Genomic DNA, 19,329 nt, shown 5'->3' on the forward strand with positions numbered 1-19,329 from the left:
CGCTTTACAATACTCAGGAGTGAAATTGTGTCATTTGTATTCCGCGTTTAATGCTGCATGTGCGACAAATGTCGTACGTACGCACGCACGCACAGCATTTTTAATCCGTTTAAAAGGCAATTTGTCAGTCTACCTTTTTTGGATGCCGTTTGTTTGCCTGAGACAACAAAAAATAAAGAACCAACACTGACAGAATCATTTACATTATATACCGCCAACCAATCTCGGCCACCATCATTATCCTAAATTCAAGGTCACAAGATCGGCGTTTAGCACCAATTCACAACGCCCCCTTCAAACTCGCGTCCCGGTCATGATAAATCGCCACTTTAATTCAAATTCGCGCTTCATATAGCGGCCAATATCTCTCATTCAAATTTCAAATCTTTATGGCAATAAAAGGGGGCAGTGGCGTAACTCTGATCGTGTTCAGCCTATCGTCTTAACGAAGAAAGAGGCAGTGATTTCCGCAATCGGAATACGTCATATTCCATCCCTACTTCAACGCCCCATCCTTTGCATCTTTTTGCGCTTCAACAGGCCGAAAATAACTTCATTCGATAATAACCTCTCCTTTTCCCATCTTTTGCATCCATGCTACAATAAAGGCTAAAGATGTTACAGCGTACTCATTCAAAGGCTTATCTTGAAAGCCTTCTTCATCCTCCACCGTCTTCCGGTGCAATCGGTTCAAGACCAGGCGGAATGAACCGAAGTATGAGCATCAAGAGCAATTCTGGCTCAATGGAGATGTATAAACCGGCACGAAGTAGTACTTTGGCTCCAAAAGCTCCTTCGATAGGAGATTACAATGAAAGAGAAGGTGAAATCATTCAAGAAGAAGAAAACGATAAAAGTGACGAAGAAAAAGGTGAAAGTGTTTTATCTATGGACGATACATCCAGTACCAAAACGTTATCAGAACCTCCACGTACGCCAAACAAAGCACTCTCTGTCAGTTCAATCGAGGATGATTACGATGATCCATCTCGACATTTACGCATTTCTACATTACAACAAGCTGCTCGTAGACTTTCAGATGGAGGCAGTGCATTGCAAGCTGCACAGGCTGCACAAGCAATCCTGGCTATCTTGGATAACGAAGAGTTGGACGACGAAGATAGGATCGAACAAGTAAGGAACTTGTTGGCTGAGAAATTGAAAGAAGTAGAAGGAAATGAGGTACCAGCCGCACGCTTAGACAATATCGTCTTGTCTTTGCTGCACAGGCATCGAGAAGATGTAAAGCCCACGGGTGCAACGTTTCCAATGGCTACTTCTCCTGGACCTTCTCCATTCCCTGCTTCACCAAGATCCAGACCTCGTCCTGCAAATCTTCGATCAGGCTCAAGTACGAATCTCACTCGGCCATGGACGCCAACCAGACCAGTCACACCAACCAATGCTAGTCAATTGACAAACAATGATTTTCTAGGTTCATTGCCTCCGAGCCCTGTGCCCGGTTCACTCACGCTTGGTGTCACTTCAAATCTGTCTATCAGTCCTCGTGTGTCTCCTAAGCCATGGCATAGAACGGTCTCCTCAACTTTGATCACAACGCCAACCGGCCCATCTGCTTCAAATTTGAATTCTTCTGCCCGCTCAGGATTTTCTGTTGGCGATAGTCGACCATCATCTCCTGCGCCGGGAACATTTGGTTCTCCGTCATTGAACGTCTCTGCGCTTGAATTCAAGCCAAGATCTTCAGGGCTCTCTTCATCGCTTACCAAACAGAAGCCTACGGAGCCCTGGATGTCGGATCAAAGTGATGCACAAACATACAGGAAAGCTGCTAGCTCCGCAGCGGATGATTCAGATGAAGATGAATTTTCACCGTTCGCCGTTCCATCTACAGGAGCAGTACCTGTACCTTCCTCTTCTTCATCCTCAGCTTCTTCTTCACGTTTGGCGGCTGGCAGGATTCGACCGTTCAGTGGAACTTCAGGCAATAGTTCAGCAATGAGCATGACTACTGCAGATAGCGTTAGCGGAAGTTATCATGGCTCAACTACCAGTGCAAGTCTTGAATCTTCTGATGATCCAAAGTCGTTGCGATTTACGGGTCTGGAAGATGAAATGGATAATTTAACAATGACTCCATTCGATGTACTTTCGTCAATCTTGAGTGGAATCGGATCTGCAAGTGGAGCAGCAAATTGGACATCAGAACAAATCGAGGAGGCATTAGAGAGAAATCATTGGGATGTCGATGCGACATTGTCTATGATCATGGAAGGAAATGGACCGTATACACTTTCCAATCAAGGATATACAGATCCCGCAAATCGTACGATACCCACAGGTCCCGCTTCTTCTTCACGATCTGGTGTGTCCATCGTTTCTCAAGAGATTTTTGCCAGTCAAAGAGCTGGTTTGGGTGGATCTCCAGGACCAGGAGAGGGACGTCCATCGTTGGTACGCGCTCCCAGCTCCACCTCTATCACACCTTCGAATGCGTTTGGTGGTAATGCGGCTGCTCTGCCAATTTCAACAAGTCGATCTGGACCGCCGGGACGAGTTTGTCGTTTCTTCTTGGCTGGTGAATGTCGTCGTGCCGATTGTCGATTCTCACATGATTTAAATCGAGCACTTTGTCGTTTTTGGCTTAAAGGACAATGTTTGAATGGGGATGAATGTTCATTCTTGCACGATATATCAATGATTGATTCAGTTACACAGAATCGTGGACAGGGCAGCTTTGTTGGATCTCAATCGCCCAATATGAACACTTTTGAGCCAGATGATACACCACCTGCAGAAGATTTCCCTGAATTGAACTTGGCTCCAACTGCGCCAAAAGCACAGAGGGCAAAAGCAGCAGCTGCAGCGATCAATGATCCAAGTAGAACACGATGGTCTCATACATTACAAAGAAAGTGGAATTCACCAATGGCACAAGTACAACAAGGTGAAGCGCATCTTTCGTTGAATGCAAAGAATGGTGCTTTACGTGGCGTGCCAACGGGACCAAGAGCTTCTTTATCGCCTGCTTCTTCTCCTTCACCTGCAAAGCGTGGTATTAGCTCTGGTAGAATTCCTTTACGTCCACCTTTGCTTTTGCCGACGTTGAATACGGGTAGATCAGCAGCACAAACGTATGCAACGTATCGTGAACAAAGTTTGGCATTGACTGAAAGACGAAACAAGTGTTTAGCACGAGCAGCAGAAGCGTACAAAGCAGGTAATGGAGCCGAAGCACGAAAATGGAGTCATGAAGGTCAAACGATCAATCAAAGTATTCAAGAAGAAAGTAAATCGTTAGCAAGGACGATGTTACGTGGCAGACATGATGAAATTCGCGCAAGACTTGCAAATGAAAATACGCAAACTGGTTTAGTTGATGCCTCGACTGATGAAAGAGGATCGAGAGGATTGCGTGGCAAGCCGATGGGAGCGGAATTAGGCATTTGTCTTGGTGTAGTTCCAAATCGTGGAATTGCAGGTGTGAACGTTGCAAACCTTTCGATGGAAGAAAGAATGGACGTTTTGATGGATTGTCATTTATTACACGCAAGCGAAGCTATCGATCTTATCGAAGAATTTTTGATGGGTTTAGAACATGAACAATTTAGAGGTTTGGCGTATTTGGCTGTCGGTTTGGGCAAACATACAAGTCAGGATTCTGATCGAAGAAGAGTTGGTTTGGCACCTGCTATCAAATCTTTCTTGAGCAGTTGGAATTATCCATTCGCCGATCATGACGGCGTCTTGGTCGTTGATCCGTTGTCACACTTGTAGAGACAAGTTGTAGAAGGGGAAGGGGCAGAGAGAGGGTTTAGATGTCATGCTTAGCAGCATAGAACATCATTTGTATACTATATCACCATCACCTAATTAGATAAAGAAGTTTAAACAATTTTAATCACACAGTGGCAAACAAGTAGAAGTTGAGAGTAACATGGTAAATCGTATTGCAAAGTATACAAGTACAACAAATCAATGAAATGCTCTCAAAGGGAGTGAGTCTGTAGCACTCAAGATGACATGATCGTCAAATGTTCAGCGTTGAAGAGACGCTTAAGGAGCTTGAGGCTTTGATCCAGGCTCGAACAAGTAGGTCAAGTGGCACTTTCCGCAGTATTGACGGTTGGCGTGCAAAGACAAGAAGATACCAGCACCGCATTGGGGAGCAGGGCATTCACGACGCAAACGCTTAATCTTTCCATCACCGTCAACCTTGTAGTAACGCAAGACACCCATCTTAACCTTCTTACGCTTGTGCTTGATCTTCTTGGGTGTGGTGTATTGCTTCTTCTTACGCTTCTTTGCACCTCCACGGAGACGCAAGACCAAGTGCAAAGTGGATTCCTTTTGGATGTTGTAATCAGCCAAAGTACGTCCGTCTTCCAATTGCTTACCAGCAAAGATTAAACGTTGTTGGTCTGGTGGAATACCTTCTTTGTCTTGAATCTTTGCTTTGACATTGTCAATTGTATCGTTTGATTCAACCTCTAAGGTGATAGTTTTACCCGTAAGGGTTTTCACAAAAATTTGCATATTGGCGACCTTCTGCTAGCCAGTGTTTTTGAACAATGGCTTCCTCACAGTGATGATCACTGAAGAGAAGAAAGAAGTTGTGGGACGCGCATTCGGGTTTATATATTTTTTTCTCGAATTTGTCTTTTGCTCAGCAATGCGCGCATGCGGGCAGTCTTTTTTCCGAACACTGATGAAGGGCCTGGCAAGGTTTCCGCTGCGAACCCAATCACGTGCTTTTGTACTTTTTGTGGTGAAGCAGGTGACGCCTACACGCTACTCGTTCCACGCGTAAATATGACAGACAGCCAGAACACTTTAGAGGGTGTTTTGATAAAGCACATTAGAGTGCATTTGTATGCAGGCGGAGAGACGCATAGTGTGCCTAGTGTTGGTCTGTGTTATTTGACATATCTAATAATATTATATTACACTTCGAAAGAGTAGTAATCAACTTCGATATCACAATCTCTCCTCCATACCTCTCCCTATCTATCCCAGCAACCCACCATGCCGATTGGAGACTTCACAGCTGATCACCCTTTCTATAGGCGACCAACCATGAATGGTCACTCCAACATACCTGTTCATACAACACGTCGAGGAGCTTCTTCATCCTCCTCCATTCTGTCTGTAAGTCATTTGGCTCCACCAAAAAGAGTCGTACAATCTGAATGGCTGGATGAAGAAGATGGTAATCATCTCATTGAAGAAGAAAGCGAAATGGAAATCAATAAACAAACCATCAAACCATCTCGTGGTCCAACTCTGCCTCGTGCCCCACTACATGCAATGACCAATCGAACCTCTCAGAAGGGCAGGACACCAAGCGATCAAATAGCACAATCTTCCATATTGAATACAAAAAGCAGGGAGACACCAGTAACTTCTGTCAAACGCCGTATAAGTGGTGGAAGTGCAAAGCCAATCCCATCCCGATCCACAGCTGGGCGATCCGTATCAGCTCACAATCAAGGCTCAGGCGTAAAGCGTATCGTTGGAGATGGACGAATGGATGCAATCGAGACTCAGCTGGCATCCATGCAAAGTCTTTTTGATCTGGAGAGGAGGAGGACGGAGGACATACTCATTCGTGAACAGACAGAAAGAAGGCAACAAGAAGACAAAGTTCGACAATTGGAAGAAGATCTAATGGAACAACGTAGAGCTGCATTGTTATCGGCAGAAAGAAATTCTCGCAGCCTGGCTGATGATGAGCTGGATGACTTGCTTCGAAAACACCAAAAGGAAAAGCGAGAATTGCAAGATGAAATAGACCGTGAACGAATGACAGTGAATTCACTAAAATCAGCATTAGAACAGCGATCAACTGCCCACTTGACCATGGACTCCACGAACGTGGCACTCAGAGCGCAAATTGATACATTGAAGAGCAGGATTGAAGAGATGGAAGAGGAGAAAAATGAAGTTCTATCACACACGTCCATGATCCGAGAGGAGAATGAAAGATTGCAGGCCAGCTTACGGGACGCAGAGTCTCTCCGTAGAAAGTTGCACAATGAAGTACAAGAATTAAGAGGAAACATTCGCGTATTTGTTCGAGTGCGACCGCCGATCTCTGCGGGAAAGGTGGGATTCTCTCACCCTGTTCCTGAAGCATCTATACGCTATACAGACGATCTGGAGTCAAAGAGGATTGAGCTTGCAACAAATGCAGAATCTGCCATGGGCACGGCAACAATGCGCTCGCATGCGTTTGAGTTTGATCGAGTATTCCGACCTGATGCCTCTCAAGCAGATGTTTTTGCCGAAGTTGAGCATCTAATCCAGAGCGTCCTGGACGGCTATAATACTTGCATCTTTGCTTATGGTCAAACTGGGTCTGGTAAAACATTCACGCTCGAGGGTCCCAATCTACCCGACGCAGACGCTTTGACGGAAGCCAATTTTGCCAATGATGAAGGTTTGATCCCAAGAGCAGTCTCTATGCTATGGAAAACAGCCAATGACTTGCAGAGTAAGGGATGGCAGTATTCATTCGAAGGGCAAATGCTTGAAATCTATAACGAGGGTATCAATGACTTGTTAGGAAAAGCTGAGGTCGACAAAGCTAAGCACGAGATCCGACATGAAAAAGGTCGTACATTCGTCTCTGATACGGTTACAGTTCAGCTTCAATCACCTAAAGAGCTTTTCACACTTTTATCTCGAGCCAAAAGACGTAGACAAGTTGCTGCCACGCTGATGAATGAACGATCGTCTCGATCACATTGTGTCTTTACATTGCGCGTCGTAGGTCGCAATCTGGAGACTTTGGAAAGCAGTGATGCAGTATTAAACTTGGTCGACTTGGCTGGTTCTGAAAGATTGAACAATAGCGGAAGCGGCAAAGATGCTGCAAGATTAAAAGAAGCGCAAAATATTAACAAGAGTTTATCAAGTTTAGCCGATGTGATCACAGCTTTAGGTGGACAGGCTAAATCATCAAATGGAACAACGCCTTCTACAACCGTTACCAATTCAGCTGCACATATACCTTATCGCAATTCAACCTTGACTTGGTTATTGAAGAACAGTCTAGGAGGAAATTCGAAAACACTCATGTTATTGGCTCTTTCTCCATTATTGGAACATCAAAGTGAATCTTTGTGCTCTTTGCGCTTTGCGAGCAAGGTGAACAGTACGGTGATTGGCACTGCTCGTCGTGTACGGGCTGCTTGAATGTTTTGATGTCAATGTATGTATATGTAATTTATCAATCTACCCTTTGTATTTTTTGCCCTTTCATGCGTAGTGTAGGACTTTATGTATGATAAATGTGTGAGTATCTGATGGTCAAGAGTATGATACTCCCGAGCTCTTTATAGTGTCAGGATCGGCGATAGAGAAACAAGAGCGGACTTTACGCGACTCCACTGTAGCGTGTATGCATGTGTAAGATTAAGTTTAAGCTTTTGACATCCTTCTTCTTCTTTGACATCCATCTTGTTCAAAATGCCATCCTCACGTGAATTAAATAAACAATTCATCGAAGGCAAACACATTGATGACTATGACGATACAAATAAGAAATCAACAACGATGGGAGGACCAGGATCACAATGGAGGATGATGAAATTAAGACGGATTTACGAAGCTGCAGAAGAAGAAGGTAGAGAAGTGGAAGAAATCGCTTTAGAACGGTATGGAAGCATGGAAGCATTTAACGAAGCAAGAATGGAGAGGCAATACATTGATGATCAAGAAAAAGGTAGGAGAGAACGCAAAGGTATAAAAGCATCGGGTACGGCTTCATCTTCCGTACAAAGCTCGCGTGCTTCTTCAAGGCAGTCATCATTTCGCAAACCTGGCGAGGATTCCACTCCTTCTACTCCCGGTGCATCAAATAATGTACCCATAGCAAGCTCCTTACGTCGGGAAGTTTCACAAGCTGGATCATCAAAAAGCTCGACACCAATTCCCAGTGTATTCGATCCTACTGTACAGCGAAATGATGATCAGGTAAAACAATCAATCCAAGGAGCGATTAACGAATCACAAACAGATTTGCTAAATTCCACTCCGGCCCTCAGTGTTGCAGCACTAAACAAGCTCTCGGCTAAAGTGATGAGAGCTGAAATGATGGGATCTGCAAATGCTGTTGAACTTCGAGCGGAATACGAAAGAGAGAAAGCAAAATCAGAAGCAGGAGGCGATCTTGGATTCAGCAAAGTGGCTACTCATCGGGCAGGTGAAGATGGAAGGACGTCATCCAATACACAAATACAGGTTCTACCTACGCTAGATGGAAGAGGTCGATTGTACGATGTTGGAACATCGAAAGATAGTGGTCAAGAAGCAATGATGAGCAAAAGCGCTAAGCGAAAGATGAACAATTTCGAAACTCGTGATGGAAAGACGGGAAAGATTGTACGCTATAACGCTGACGATGATGAAAAGACGTTGGAAGATCTAGTACGGGAAGAAAGATTCAGTGCAGGATCAGCCAATCAAAAGGATATGGATGCACAGATGGCCGATCGAATAATGAATGATAAAACGTTCAAGAATGAAGTTGATTACATGGATGAAAACGTTGAAAAGCTTGGACGTAAAAAGATGAAAAGTGATGCAATGAAAAGGATGTTTGCAATTCAAGATTTTGCAAAAACCAAAAAAGCCTTGGATTCGTGTGAATTTTGTTGGCAAGATGATCGTCAGCCTAGAGCGACTGTGATCAGTAGCGGTACAAGAGCTTTTTTGACTATGCCCGAACGAGAACCTTTGGTTGCAAGACATTGTTGTATTGTGCCTATGCAACATCACTTAAGCATGCTGGAAGCTGATGACGATACGTGGGAAGAAGTGAAGAATTTCATGAAATGCCTAATTCAAATGGAAGCCAAGAATGGTAATGGAGTCATATTTTTCGAAACGGTAAAATCTCTCAGACATCAAAAGCATTCTCTCATAGAAGCTGTGCCATTGGAAAAAGGTTTATTCACTCAAATGCCCGGCTATTTTCGTCAATCGATCATCGAACAAAGTGATGATTGGAGTCAAAATAAAGGTTTGATTCAATTCTCAAAAGAGAGACCATTCAGAAATTCCATGGTTCCTGATTTGCCATACTTTATGGTTCAATGGGATCATCGTGGAGAGAAAGGATATGGTCATGTGATCGAAGAGACGGGTGGAAAGGGAAAAGGAAGAGATGACTATGGCGGTGATGAAGACTTAAATCAAGGTGGTCTTAGCGGTGAAAAGGGGGAGTTTCCACAATGGTTTGCATGCGAGATTATAGGAACATTATTGGACTATGAGCCAAAGAGATGGAGAAAGCCAAGAAGATTACAGAGTGACGAATTGCAAAATTTGTTAAAATCGTTTCGTTCACAATGGACTCCATTCGATTGGACAAAGATGCTTGAAAGTTGAAAGCAGATTATGTAATGTAGTGTAAGAACAAGTTGTATGATAACTGATAATGACTTTTTTTATGATCAACGCGCGGGCTATCTTTTTTTTCTAGTTTCGGCACGTCAGGTACAGTTCGGCACGTTCGGCACGTTAGTCAAAGCCACTCGTACATCATTTCGGCACGTTGAAGACGATCATAAAGCGTATTAATAGAATCAAGGAAAAAAAACTTTCCCATGTCTCGCATCCGTTGATTGAAATTGGAATTATGCACGTTTAGTTGTCTGGAGTACATCTTTGTGCAGCAGACTAAAAAAGAATGTCGAGATATGTAAGTGTATATACGGAGAAAGATGATTGAAAAACGAAAGTAGCTATGTATAGCATCAATCAGATTAAGTACATTCAGATGCATTGCATATCCTCCATGTAAAATAGGGACCTAATTCAGAGACATTTCAAAAGCGATCATTATGATTTGTGTGGCATCGTCTTTGCATCTCCGAGTTGCATCAGTACGGGTTTTAGTGGTTTTCATCGGAGATGTATGTCCATGGAATGCACCCACAATCCTCTAAAATTGTCTTGGCAATCTATTTTTATTATTATTTTTAAATGTTGACATCTTATCACGGAAAAGGTTGAGTGAAAAGGGGGCTAAAGGACTGTTGTCACACACAATATATCATTAATTCTTTCGCTCAAGCCCTTCGGGTTCCTGCGTTGGAGAAAGAAAATGCAAGGGAATAATTAGATTGCGTTCCTCTCGTGGTTGCTCTGTCTTGGAAATAACCCTTACCGATAGAATGTCTAACTTATTACCGCTCGTACCGTAGGAACAAAGATTTAACCGTATTTTTTATTAATTCTCATTGCACTGCCACCGATTCTGAATCAAGAAGTGTGAACCTCTTTAAGATCATGTCAAAATGTTGCGCACGCAATTTCAACTTGAATATGATGATTGTTTATATATTATTCCTTTTGCTTCTTTGCCATCATCTTTTTTATTCAGTCGTTCAATTTTGATCAAGGTAAGTTGCTTTTCTTTGCCACAAAACCGAAGTCAGGTTTACGGACAAGATCGATTTCCGATTAAATTCGGATAATTGAGCTCGGGCATAATTTTGTGGTTTTACTCCATGTGTCAAAAGGTTGAAGCAAAGATCACATTGTTTCAATAGAGAATCACGAGATTTTTGAACAAATTTCAATCAATTCCAATGACGTTCGCTTCCGACGCACCACCGTACGAGAAATTGAGGCAAATCAACTGTGTATTGGCTTTACTGACTCTTTTCTCTCTAAAAGCGCTTTTGTGCCTGCAGAAAAGCCCCGAACCCAGTGCGTGTGTATTCTTAATAAGTTTGCATGCATAGAAGCGCGTGTGTTTAAAATCACAAAATAAAAAAAGGTACAAAAGATATATAACCCTATGCAGGCAGGCAACTCTCAAGGCGAATTAAACTCTTTTTCTTTAATCAAAACCGACGGCACACATTATCAGTCAAAAGGAATTCCCGCATAAAGAAAGAAAAAGGCAGCAAGCAGCAGCAGCAGCAAACCCCCCCTTCTCCGCTTTGAAATTCAACATTCACGCATACATCCTCTCCTCTTCTTGTCCTCTCTCATCATCATCATCGTTCAAGGCAAAAAAAAGGATCACAATCAAATCATTTACACCCTGATGGATTCATTATCACCAGTGTAATCCTTAGAATATGTCTTCTTCGGATCATTCAATTGTACAAGGGCTAAATAGATCATCATCATCATCAAATCAAAGGCATTTAACCTCACCATCCGGTCATTCATCATCTTCCATTCATACTCCGCAATCCAGTACAAGTGACTCGCGATATTCACATCATCATACAATTTCCACAGCTTCATCTTCTACTTCTGCTATTTCATCCGGTTCAATTTCTCACAAGCCTTCACTGACATCAATTCGCAAGATGCCTTTCAAAATTCATTCTGATGCAATACACTCATCAAATGGTCGTAAACGCAAGACACCAGAAGAAGAAGGGAAAGAATTACGTAGGACACCATCTCATGGCGCTCAAATGGAACGAGCAAGTTCGGGCGCGTTTGCTTCTGATGGAGATTCTTCCCCTTCTCGATCTGTAGACCGTATTAACGGAACGCAATCCTCATCCAATCACTCCAAATCCAATTCTTTGACCGCTCAACAACAAATGACCAAACGAATCAAAACGGCGCGTGCATGTGATTCATGCAGAAGGAAAAAGATTCGTTGTGATGTCATAGATGACGGAGGACCTCTACTAGGAGATCCAAACAACGGCAACGGAGGATTAACTTGCGCCCATTGCAGACAATATGGCTTCGATTGTACCTTCTTCTTACCAATCACAGAGACGCGGTTCAAAAAGAAGCGGGAAAGGGAAGCAGAAGAAATTGCGGCGGCGGCAGCGGCGGCCGCTGCTGCCGAAAGGACTCATTTGGGAGCGGGAATGATTCCTGCACTCGTACATCCTTCTCGAACATTACCTTTGTCGGTTATGCCGTTTGGAAATCCATCATTGATGCCTGGCGGTCCTCCAATTTCGGTTCCAATGCGTTCAGGATCTGGCACACCGTCTGTTAACAAAGCCAATTTGGATGGACCACCGGTGCAAATCAGTTCAACACAAGAATGGCCAAAAGCAGATAATAGTTCAAGTCAAGAAAGTTCACCTTTTGTACGTGAAAGATCAAATTATCAACATCCAAACAGAGATGGCTCGTCCACTTCTTTGATGAGATCTAAACAACTAATTCAAGCTAGTCAATCTTCTCGTCAACCTTCAGCGGATGATTCACCACCGCCACCTCCTGACACTCGCGTCTTGGGTCCTACATCACTTGCTTACATTGTTCATTCAACAGCATTCGTACCAGGAGCTGCGATCGAAGAACATGATCTACAGCATCATCAAACATTCGAAGTGGGAGCATCAGGAGATGGGATCATCAAATTCCACAAACCTCCAAAAGGAGCGATAGCTGAAGCAGAAGATGGAGAAGAATCAGCAGATGAAATCGTTCGTGTTCCCGAATCTCTCCGTGGTAGATTGGCCGGAGATGTGGCGGAAAAGTTGGTCAATACCTATTTCGAAAAGTTGGGCTTCTTATTTCCGGTTGTGACAAAGAGTGAATTCTTACACATGTCATCACCACCACCGCTCATGCTTTATGCAATTTGTGGAATCGCCGCTTTGAGCAGAGAAGTACCAAAAGAAGTTCTTTCGGTTATCAAGATGACACTACACGGAATGTTCAAAAATGTTGACATTTTAAGCAATTCAAATAACAATAATGTCAAATCTTTATTGATTATGAGCTTGCATAGCGATATTCATGGCACAACAGCCGTTCAAGCAGGTTCGCGTTATTGGAATCGTGTAGGAGCTGCCGTTCGAATGGCGCAAGATTTAGGTCTGCACCGCGATGCATCAAAGCGAGATGACGTTGACGATGATGCATTCTTTTTGGAACAAAAACGTCGAATTTGGGGCTGTTGCGTAACGGCAGATCGTTGCGTTTCGATTTCACTTGGTCATCCTTTGGCAATTGATTTGACCGATTGCGACGTTCGTCTACCGTCTCCGTATGAAATTCTTAGGTACCCTTCCGATTTACCCGCAGTTCCTGGAGCAGATCGACCGTTTGGATTCAATACCGAAATGCTGAAATTAAGCATCCTATTTGGAAGGGTGATGAAAACAATCTACAGTCCAACAGGTTTGATGAAAACTACTGATGAAGAGATCATTGGTCTTTTGAACGATATCGATCGATGGAAGGATAATCTGCCCACAGCATTGCAATTCAGAGGAGCAAAAGAATCACCCGCTCCAGCCGGAATTCTACACATTTCCTATTCATGCTTGATGCATCTCTTCTTCCGCGTATTCATGAGGATCTCTTACAATTGTCCACAACATTTGAACTTTTCTCTCACGATCGAACGTATGACAACGTTGATCAAGATTTCGCGAGAGTCGATTGCTTGGGTAGATCTCAACGAATTTTACTTGGATACGATGCAATTCGTTTCCTACGGATTGGTGTTCTGTACGACTGTTCAATATCACGCTTGGATCAGACGAGGTGATCAAGAAGCATTGGCATCTATTCAAAAGGCACATGATTGCGTCATGCGATTTGAAAGACAAGGCGAACATGATTCACATCAAGATCTTTCCATGAGAGCAAAGACGGCAGGTGTTATTGCTCTTTTACACAAATCGGCTATTGGAAAATACAAGAATACACCCAATAGTGGAAACTTGAACCCTACTGCTGGTGTGAGCAATCGTAGATGGATCGATAATGTTCGTAATATCGTTTTCAAACCTGATCTAAATCGCCCAGGCGGTGGTGTTTACGTGGCAACGATGCACAATTTGATGTTGGATGATCTACCGGCAGGAACGATGATCTTACAAGAAACTGAAGCTGGTGCAGTTCCGGCTCTTATTCGTACAAACGCTGAAAACAGTGCTGGAGCATGGCGTGCGGTAGGAGATATGGCAAATTTGATGTCCAATGGCGCCAATGCACAATTATCCGGTCAGCGAGATGATAGAAGCGGAAGCAATGCAAATGATATCACAAGGGATTTGACCCATGTTGCAGGTGGCGTTTGGGCAGACGCACAAGGAAGACCGGTTGATCGACAAGGATCTAAACTTTTGACAATGATTCCTGTTCCGGGTGGTGAAACGATGATTCAATCTTATCCTGGCGGTCCAAGACTTTCGTTTAGTTCGATTGCCAAGGGACTTGCGCTGCCTTCTGGTTTGACAGATAATGAAAATCAACCACCTACATTCGCAGATCCGGCATGGTTCAGTTCTTTGGCTGCTCAGGCAGCAGCACAAACGAACAATAGTTTGAATGCAAACGGAAATTCTACAGGAGAAGATGCAATTCCGCCAACATTTAATTTTTCGGATTTATACACTTTTGACGGTCAAATTGCTCAACCTGCATCTTTACTTCCTTCCAATCAAGATGAATCTTCGTCGTCAGCGGCTGCGGGTGGTAATACGATAAACACTTCTCAACCTTCAGAATTTTCTTCTTATTCTTTTGGTAGAGCAAGCAGTAGTGTACCTCAAGCAGATATAACAACTTCTTCAGCTTCAATGACAAGTGCAAACGCTCCTGCTTTGGATCCTTTATCACTTGATGGCATGCCAGGAGGTCCATTAGATTTTGCCGCATGGGAGCAATGGTTTAGAGGAACAAATTCGTCGGGTGGTGGCGGTAATGATATCAACAATTCTGTCTGAACTTAATTATTACTCGAATCTCAACATACTTTTCCCCATCTGTCGGCTAGCAGTCCATATTCGTTAATTGTGTCCCCCCTTTTCTTGTAAACTTTTTTTGTTTCTTTTTTTTTATTCTGCATCGACATGTTTGGATAGCATCTTTTAGACTCTTGTATGTATTCGTATACCATGTATAAAATACGATTCTATTAACACCATTTTCATATCATACGTTTGCAGAAGTCTGTGTTAAGCAATTAGTACAGCACGCTTATATCACGCATTTGAAGCCTCGCTGTCTAGAATGAATACATTGACACACATGAAATATATGCTGGTAAATGAATACATCATTGGGTTTGTGGTCCATATCCACGCAATCCTTCAGCGAAAGCCCAATTGGTTGATGTGCTCATTGGCTCTCCAATCTCTGCTCCTTCTTTTGTAATTTTTGCGATTTGGAATCGGTTCAAACTACGTGCATCACGGTAAAACAAAACTCTCATACAATTTTCCAAAATTTCTCTTGCTCTTGCTTCATCAATCTCATGTTCCCTTCCTTCAACTTCTTTGCGTAAAAGTGGTTGTGCAAGATGCAAACCGAAACCTGTTGCAATTGTACTGCTTTGATATGTGGTGCCCAAAAGATCTACATAACCCAAGAAAGGTACACCTGTTGTAGGATCGATTCCTGCCAAAACGAGCGAGTTCCACAAAGGATCAACCTTGCTTCTACGTGCGTACATCATACGTGACAGAGATCTGTATAGTTGAGGAGGGGTGAGCGTATGTCCATCTCCTGCATTAAATTCTCGCAGCCTGCGAGTCAAGGAAGAGAAAAAGGGTCAGACAATCGAAAGATCATCGGAGAGTTCAATTCGCAACTTACATTAATTTATCGATCGAATGTTGAATGTATTGGAAATCGCTTTGATCACCACTGCAACCGATGATAGAATTGGCACCTTCGACAGATGTGATTCTTCTGACGTCCATAAAGCGTGCCAAACTTCCATAAGAAGCCAAAGTATCAGCTGCCATCATAATTCCATCGCGATATTTAATAGCCAGAATTGAAGTTCCGGTCACGATTGGTTGTTGGGTATGCTTTCTTGCATCATCGAATGCGTCTGAATGTCCTCCATACGATGGTCCAGCAGAGATATGATCTAGATATGGTTGAGAAGACCACGTCTGTCCCGGAGCGGTCATCTTTGAATGCTGTGATGGGTGATAGTGATGGTTCAATTGTGTGTGAGTGTGAGAGTATACGACGCTCATATTCCAAGTGGACCATTGCGCACAGACTTCTTAAGCTTAAGAATACGCGTCCATAATTGACTCACTCCTGCTTATGTCACAACCACACGTGCTTGCTGGTTTGGGCTACTCGATTGTTTGGCGTCATGAACTGAATTTAATGTGAAGAAAGTGCGTACATGCATGCGTCTATCTATTGCAAACATCCAGATACTCATCCATCACGAACACCATCTCACAACTCCAACAGGCCTAATTTCAACGCTAGAAAGCACAGTTCTTGTATCTGGAGTATTCAGCCGAAGAAAAATACCCAACCGTGTCGAACGCTTTGCCAAAACAATTCTGGTTACAATCACATTGCATCAGTTGTGTATCTTTGTATCGTAGGATAGAAAAGCTCGTTCCCTTGTATACACTATACTTGAAACAATCATGGATGACGAATTCGATTTGTACGGCGTGAGTGTTGCATTAATGAATAATCAGGAGTGGAAAATGAGAGACATTTAGTGCCTAAACGCACGGTCTCTTTTGCTGTTGCACAGTTGGGATAATGAAAAGCACAGATGAATAAAAGTACTGACACCTAGATCTCTTCCCGAATCAGGATGCCGACATCTATTCCACGACTGAAGTAAAGGAAGAGCCGCCAGCATCGTCATCTGCCGGACAACAAGCCAAAGATGAAGATTCCAATATGGGCCAAAGCGAAAACAGCTCATCGATAGCAGGCAATAAGAGAAGTCGGGATGATGCACCACAATCGGCTGCTCAAACAGGAGCAAATTACTCAAACGGACAATCATCAGGATCATATGCTCCTGCTCAAGCAAATAAGCCTACATCCTCTTACGCACCAGATCAAGGAAGACAACAAATGGAAGATGTTACCGCTGCTGCTGATCCGGCAGCTGCTCGAATCGCTTTGGCAGGACGACCAAAAGTTACCGATCCAAGCGTTCAAAATGCACTTTATGTTGGCGAATTGGATTGGTGGGTAAGCGACGAAGATATTCGAAAGATTGCAAATGATATTGGAATTCCTATTCGATTGAACGATATCACATTTAGTGAACATAAAGTTAATGGAAAATCAAAAGGTGTTGCATTTGTTGAAACGATTAGCGAAGATGAATCATACAAGCTCAAAAGTTGGTTTGATCAAAATGATATAAATCATAAACGGGCCACTGTTACCCTTACAACTTCTGCAAACGGAAATCCGTTCAAAACGTTGCCCAAAGATCCACCTCCACGCGAAGGAAGACCAAACCGTGGAGGAGGTATGGGAGGTGGTGGTGGCTCAGGAGGAGGACGAGGTGGAATGGCAATGGGAGCACGCGAAAACAACAGAAGGGATGGTGGAGGAGGCGGTCAATCTGGCTTCCCGATGGCAGGAGCACCTATACGAATGGGAGGCGGTAATGGTGGTCAGATGGGCATGCCTGGCGGAATGATGAACCCAATGATGATGGGTATGATGGGAGGCGGCGGAGGTGGAAATGGATTCAGAGGTGGTCGTGGAGGTGGAGGATTCGGAAGAGGGCAAGGAAGACCTCCCATGGGAATGGGGCATTTCAATCCAAACTTCTTTGGCGGTGGCGGCAGAGGTGGTGGTAGCGGCGGCCAAGATGATCGTGAACGCAAGCGCTACAGATCAGACGACAATTATTGATCACCACGTCGTGTGTCTAGTAGAAATTCCTGTCTTGAATTGTGTACAATATAAAATGCAATAGTAACATATTATTTTCGATACACTCTCGGTTATAAAGTATAAATTCATTCAATTTCCATCATTGTAAAGTAAAGAGCATACACAAACAACTTTCTTTTGCTTCAAAGCTGGTCAATGTTCAGCTTGAACTTTTTTGTCCACATCTGCATCGTCGTGAACTATTTGATCATGGACTCTTTCACGTGGAGTTTTAGCAATCACCATAATGCAACCAGGAACTGTAAGCGCAAATAAACCCCAATTGATGGCAAGAGGAGGAATGTTTGATTTTACACAACTATTCAAACCATAAGAGATTGCTTGACCGCTTGCTTCGATAGCACGGAAAACGCCTGCCGCTCTTGCATTTGTGTTAATATCATCCGAATGACAAGAAATCAACCAATAAATAAACGTTTGACATTGATAACCACTAATTTGCATGATCAAAAATGGTAAATAAGCATTTGGCCAACCAGGTGAAGTCCAATCCAATTTTTTATGACCATGTTTGTTATGATTTACTTGATTTACCATTAACCAAATAAATGAAGCCAAAGTTGGAACTGTGACAATAATGTAAGCAAGCACTGCTCGCTTACGTTGGGACCATGCCTTGTAATCCAACAAAAGTCCGAACGAATAAACGAAAACAATAATTGAGATTGGAACGATGAGAGAAGATAACGCACGAGCACGAACGTCAAAGTTTAAGGTCAAATAAGTACCCAAAACCTCACCGTAAAAGAATGAATAAAAGAAATAAGGACTTAACCAAAGCGAACGAGGTTGAATGACTGTTTGCCAGACAATCTTGAATTCTTCGCGCCACGGTAAAGGAGGAGACATTCTGATCGAAGTACCATCTTGTCTTCTAACCTTGTCCGAAGGTGAAATTAAAAGTGAAATTGGTAATCCACAAGCTTCAATTGCAACAAAGATCAAGAACGTATCCGTTGCAATCGTTTTTCCGTGTGTGTTGTGATAATTTTTTGCCAAACTGATCACCCCACCAACGATTTGACCGAGATTTCTACTCATTACCCAAAATGCCAGCATACTTCCACGTCTGTGATCTTCGGGGTAAGTGAGAACCATTGTTGATTCAGCAATGTACCAAAGACCAGTTCCTATTCCACCGATCGAACGACCGAAGACCAAATACCACTGTAAGTGATATTTCAAATTAACATAATACGAACTACCATTGATCGGAAAAGTTGCAGCTCCTAAAATTAACAATCTTCGAATTCCAACTCGAGTTGCCAAAGGACCACCAAACAAACAAACGATTGCACTTGTAGCATAGGTTGCTGAAGTTGCTGCATTTACAGCCCAAGGTGTTGCTGCACCACCACCTCCTAAACCTGAAATCGCATCTGCCATCGCAGGACCGCAAAAAGCCAAAGCACCAACGATTATAATTTGAAACCATGTTGAACGAAAAGTTGATTGCCACCAACTTAATTCTCTTTCTGCTTCACGAATGAAAACAGGTTCATCAGCTGCTGTGTTTTTGTTATTAATTGTTTGAGCTTGTAAAGTATTGACCAGTTCCGTTGGCGTAGGGTTGGACTTGTAGTCCGAATCTTTGATCATACTTGCGTCTTTCATGTCAAGCTCGGTTGTCATGTTGAAATTGTTGCCGTTTTTGCGGATTTTTTGTTGAGGAGGGGATGGAATGATGAAATCAGATAGACGGATGGCTTTCTTTTTATGTCATTT

General features: G+C 43.1%; 8 protein-coding genes across 8 annotated transcripts; 5 read left to right on the forward strand and 3 right to left on the reverse strand.

The window, feature by feature from the left end:
* Nucleotides 1–430: 430 nt before the first annotated feature.
* On the forward strand, nt 431–3,898 carry FA14DRAFT_13287 (uncharacterized protein). The gene has a single exon (XM_025496957.1). It carries the CDS (start codon nt 616–618, stop codon nt 3,736–3,738), a length of 3,123 nt encoding a protein of 1,040 aa, XP_025357647.1. The 5' UTR covers nt 431–615; the 3' UTR covers nt 3,739–3,898.
* On the reverse strand, nt 3,879–4,776 carry FA14DRAFT_13279 (putative ubiquitin/ribosomal protein S27a fusion protein). Its single transcript, XM_025496955.1, has one exon. It carries the CDS (start codon nt 4,495–4,497, stop codon nt 4,018–4,020), a length of 480 nt encoding a protein of 159 aa, XP_025357648.1. The 5' UTR covers nt 4,498–4,776; the 3' UTR covers nt 3,879–4,017.
* A 423-nt stretch (nt 4,777–5,199) lies between these two features.
* Nucleotides 5,200–7,158, forward strand: FA14DRAFT_119141 (C-terminal kinesin; the record flags this gene model as incomplete). Its single annotated transcript, XM_025496337.1, has 1 exon — nt 5,200–7,158. The coding sequence occupies one exon, from the start codon at nt 5,200–5,202 to the stop codon at nt 7,156–7,158; it is 1,959 nt and encodes a 652-aa protein (XP_025357649.1).
* A 259-nt stretch (nt 7,159–7,417) lies between these two features.
* On the forward strand, nt 7,418–9,807 carry FA14DRAFT_159439 (uncharacterized protein). The gene has a single exon (XM_025498214.1). It carries the CDS (start codon nt 7,432–7,434, stop codon nt 9,352–9,354), a length of 1,923 nt encoding a protein of 640 aa, XP_025357650.1. The 5' UTR covers nt 7,418–7,431; the 3' UTR covers nt 9,355–9,807.
* A 1,250-nt stretch (nt 9,808–11,057) lies between these two features.
* On the forward strand, nt 11,058–14,642 carry FA14DRAFT_163261 (uncharacterized protein; the record flags this gene model as incomplete). Its single annotated transcript, XM_025499807.1, has 4 exons — nt 11,058–11,379; nt 11,446–11,898; nt 12,127–14,391; nt 14,491–14,642. The coding sequence occupies 4 exons, from the start codon at nt 11,058–11,060 to the stop codon at nt 14,640–14,642; spliced, it is 3,192 nt and encodes a 1,063-aa protein (XP_025357651.1).
* A 173-nt stretch (nt 14,643–14,815) lies between these two features.
* On the reverse strand, nt 14,816–15,904 carry FA14DRAFT_159440 (proteasome endopeptidase complex, beta subunit). Its single transcript, XM_025498215.1, has 2 exons — nt 15,514–15,904; nt 14,816–15,443 (listed from the first exon to the last, which is right to left on the reverse strand). Exons 1-2 carry the CDS (start codon nt 15,834–15,836, stop codon nt 14,975–14,977), a joined length of 792 nt encoding a protein of 263 aa, XP_025357652.1. The 5' UTR covers nt 15,837–15,904; the 3' UTR covers nt 14,816–14,974.
* A 181-nt stretch (nt 15,905–16,085) lies between these two features.
* FA14DRAFT_170210 (uncharacterized protein) lies at nt 16,086–17,654 on the forward strand. Its single transcript, XM_025500264.1, has 2 exons — nt 16,086–16,346; nt 16,495–17,654. The coding sequence occupies exons 1-2, from the start codon at nt 16,320–16,322 to the stop codon at nt 17,560–17,562; spliced, it is 1,095 nt and encodes a 364-aa protein (XP_025357653.1). The 5' UTR covers nt 16,086–16,319; the 3' UTR covers nt 17,563–17,654.
* Nucleotides 17,655–17,736: 82 nt separating this feature from the next.
* Nucleotides 17,737–18,990, reverse strand: FA14DRAFT_119707 (uncharacterized protein; the record flags this gene model as incomplete). The annotated part of the gene is made up of 1 exon (XM_025496363.1): nt 17,737–18,990. One exon carries the CDS (start codon nt 18,988–18,990, stop codon nt 17,737–17,739), a length of 1,254 nt encoding a protein of 417 aa, XP_025357654.1.
* Nucleotides 18,991–19,329: the final 339 nt, after the last annotated feature.

This window comes from Meira miltonrushii (genome assembly GCF_003144205.1).
Source record: "Meira miltonrushii strain MCA 3882 unplaced genomic scaffold FA14scaffold_1, whole genome shotgun sequence".
NCBI lineage: Eukaryota > Fungi > Basidiomycota > Exobasidiomycetes > Exobasidiales > Brachybasidiaceae > Meira > Meira miltonrushii.

Coding starts and splice junctions, on each gene's coding strand:
- FA14DRAFT_13279 (XM_025496955.1), bottom strand. CDS start 4,497: ATGCAAATTTTTGTGAAAACCCTTACGGGTAAAACTATCACCTTAGAG.
- FA14DRAFT_159439 (XM_025498214.1), top strand. CDS start 7,432: ATGCCATCCTCACGTGAATTAAATAAACAATTCATCGAAGGCAAACAC.
- FA14DRAFT_159440 (XM_025498215.1), bottom strand. CDS start 15,836: ATGACCGCTCCGGGACAGACGTGGTCTTCTCAACCATATCTAGATCAT. Junction 15,444..15,513: donor CATTCGATCGATAAATTAAT/GTAAGTTGCGAA, acceptor CTTGACTCGCAG/GCTGCGAGAATTTAATGCAG.
- FA14DRAFT_13287 (XM_025496957.1), top strand. CDS start 616: ATGTTACAGCGTACTCATTCAAAGGCTTATCTTGAAAGCCTTCTTCAT.
- FA14DRAFT_170210 (XM_025500264.1), top strand. CDS start 16,320: ATGGATGACGAATTCGATTTGTACGGC. Junction 16,347..16,494: donor ACGAATTCGATTTGTACGGC/GTGAGTGTTGCA, acceptor TTCCCGAATCAG/GATGCCGACATCTATTCCAC.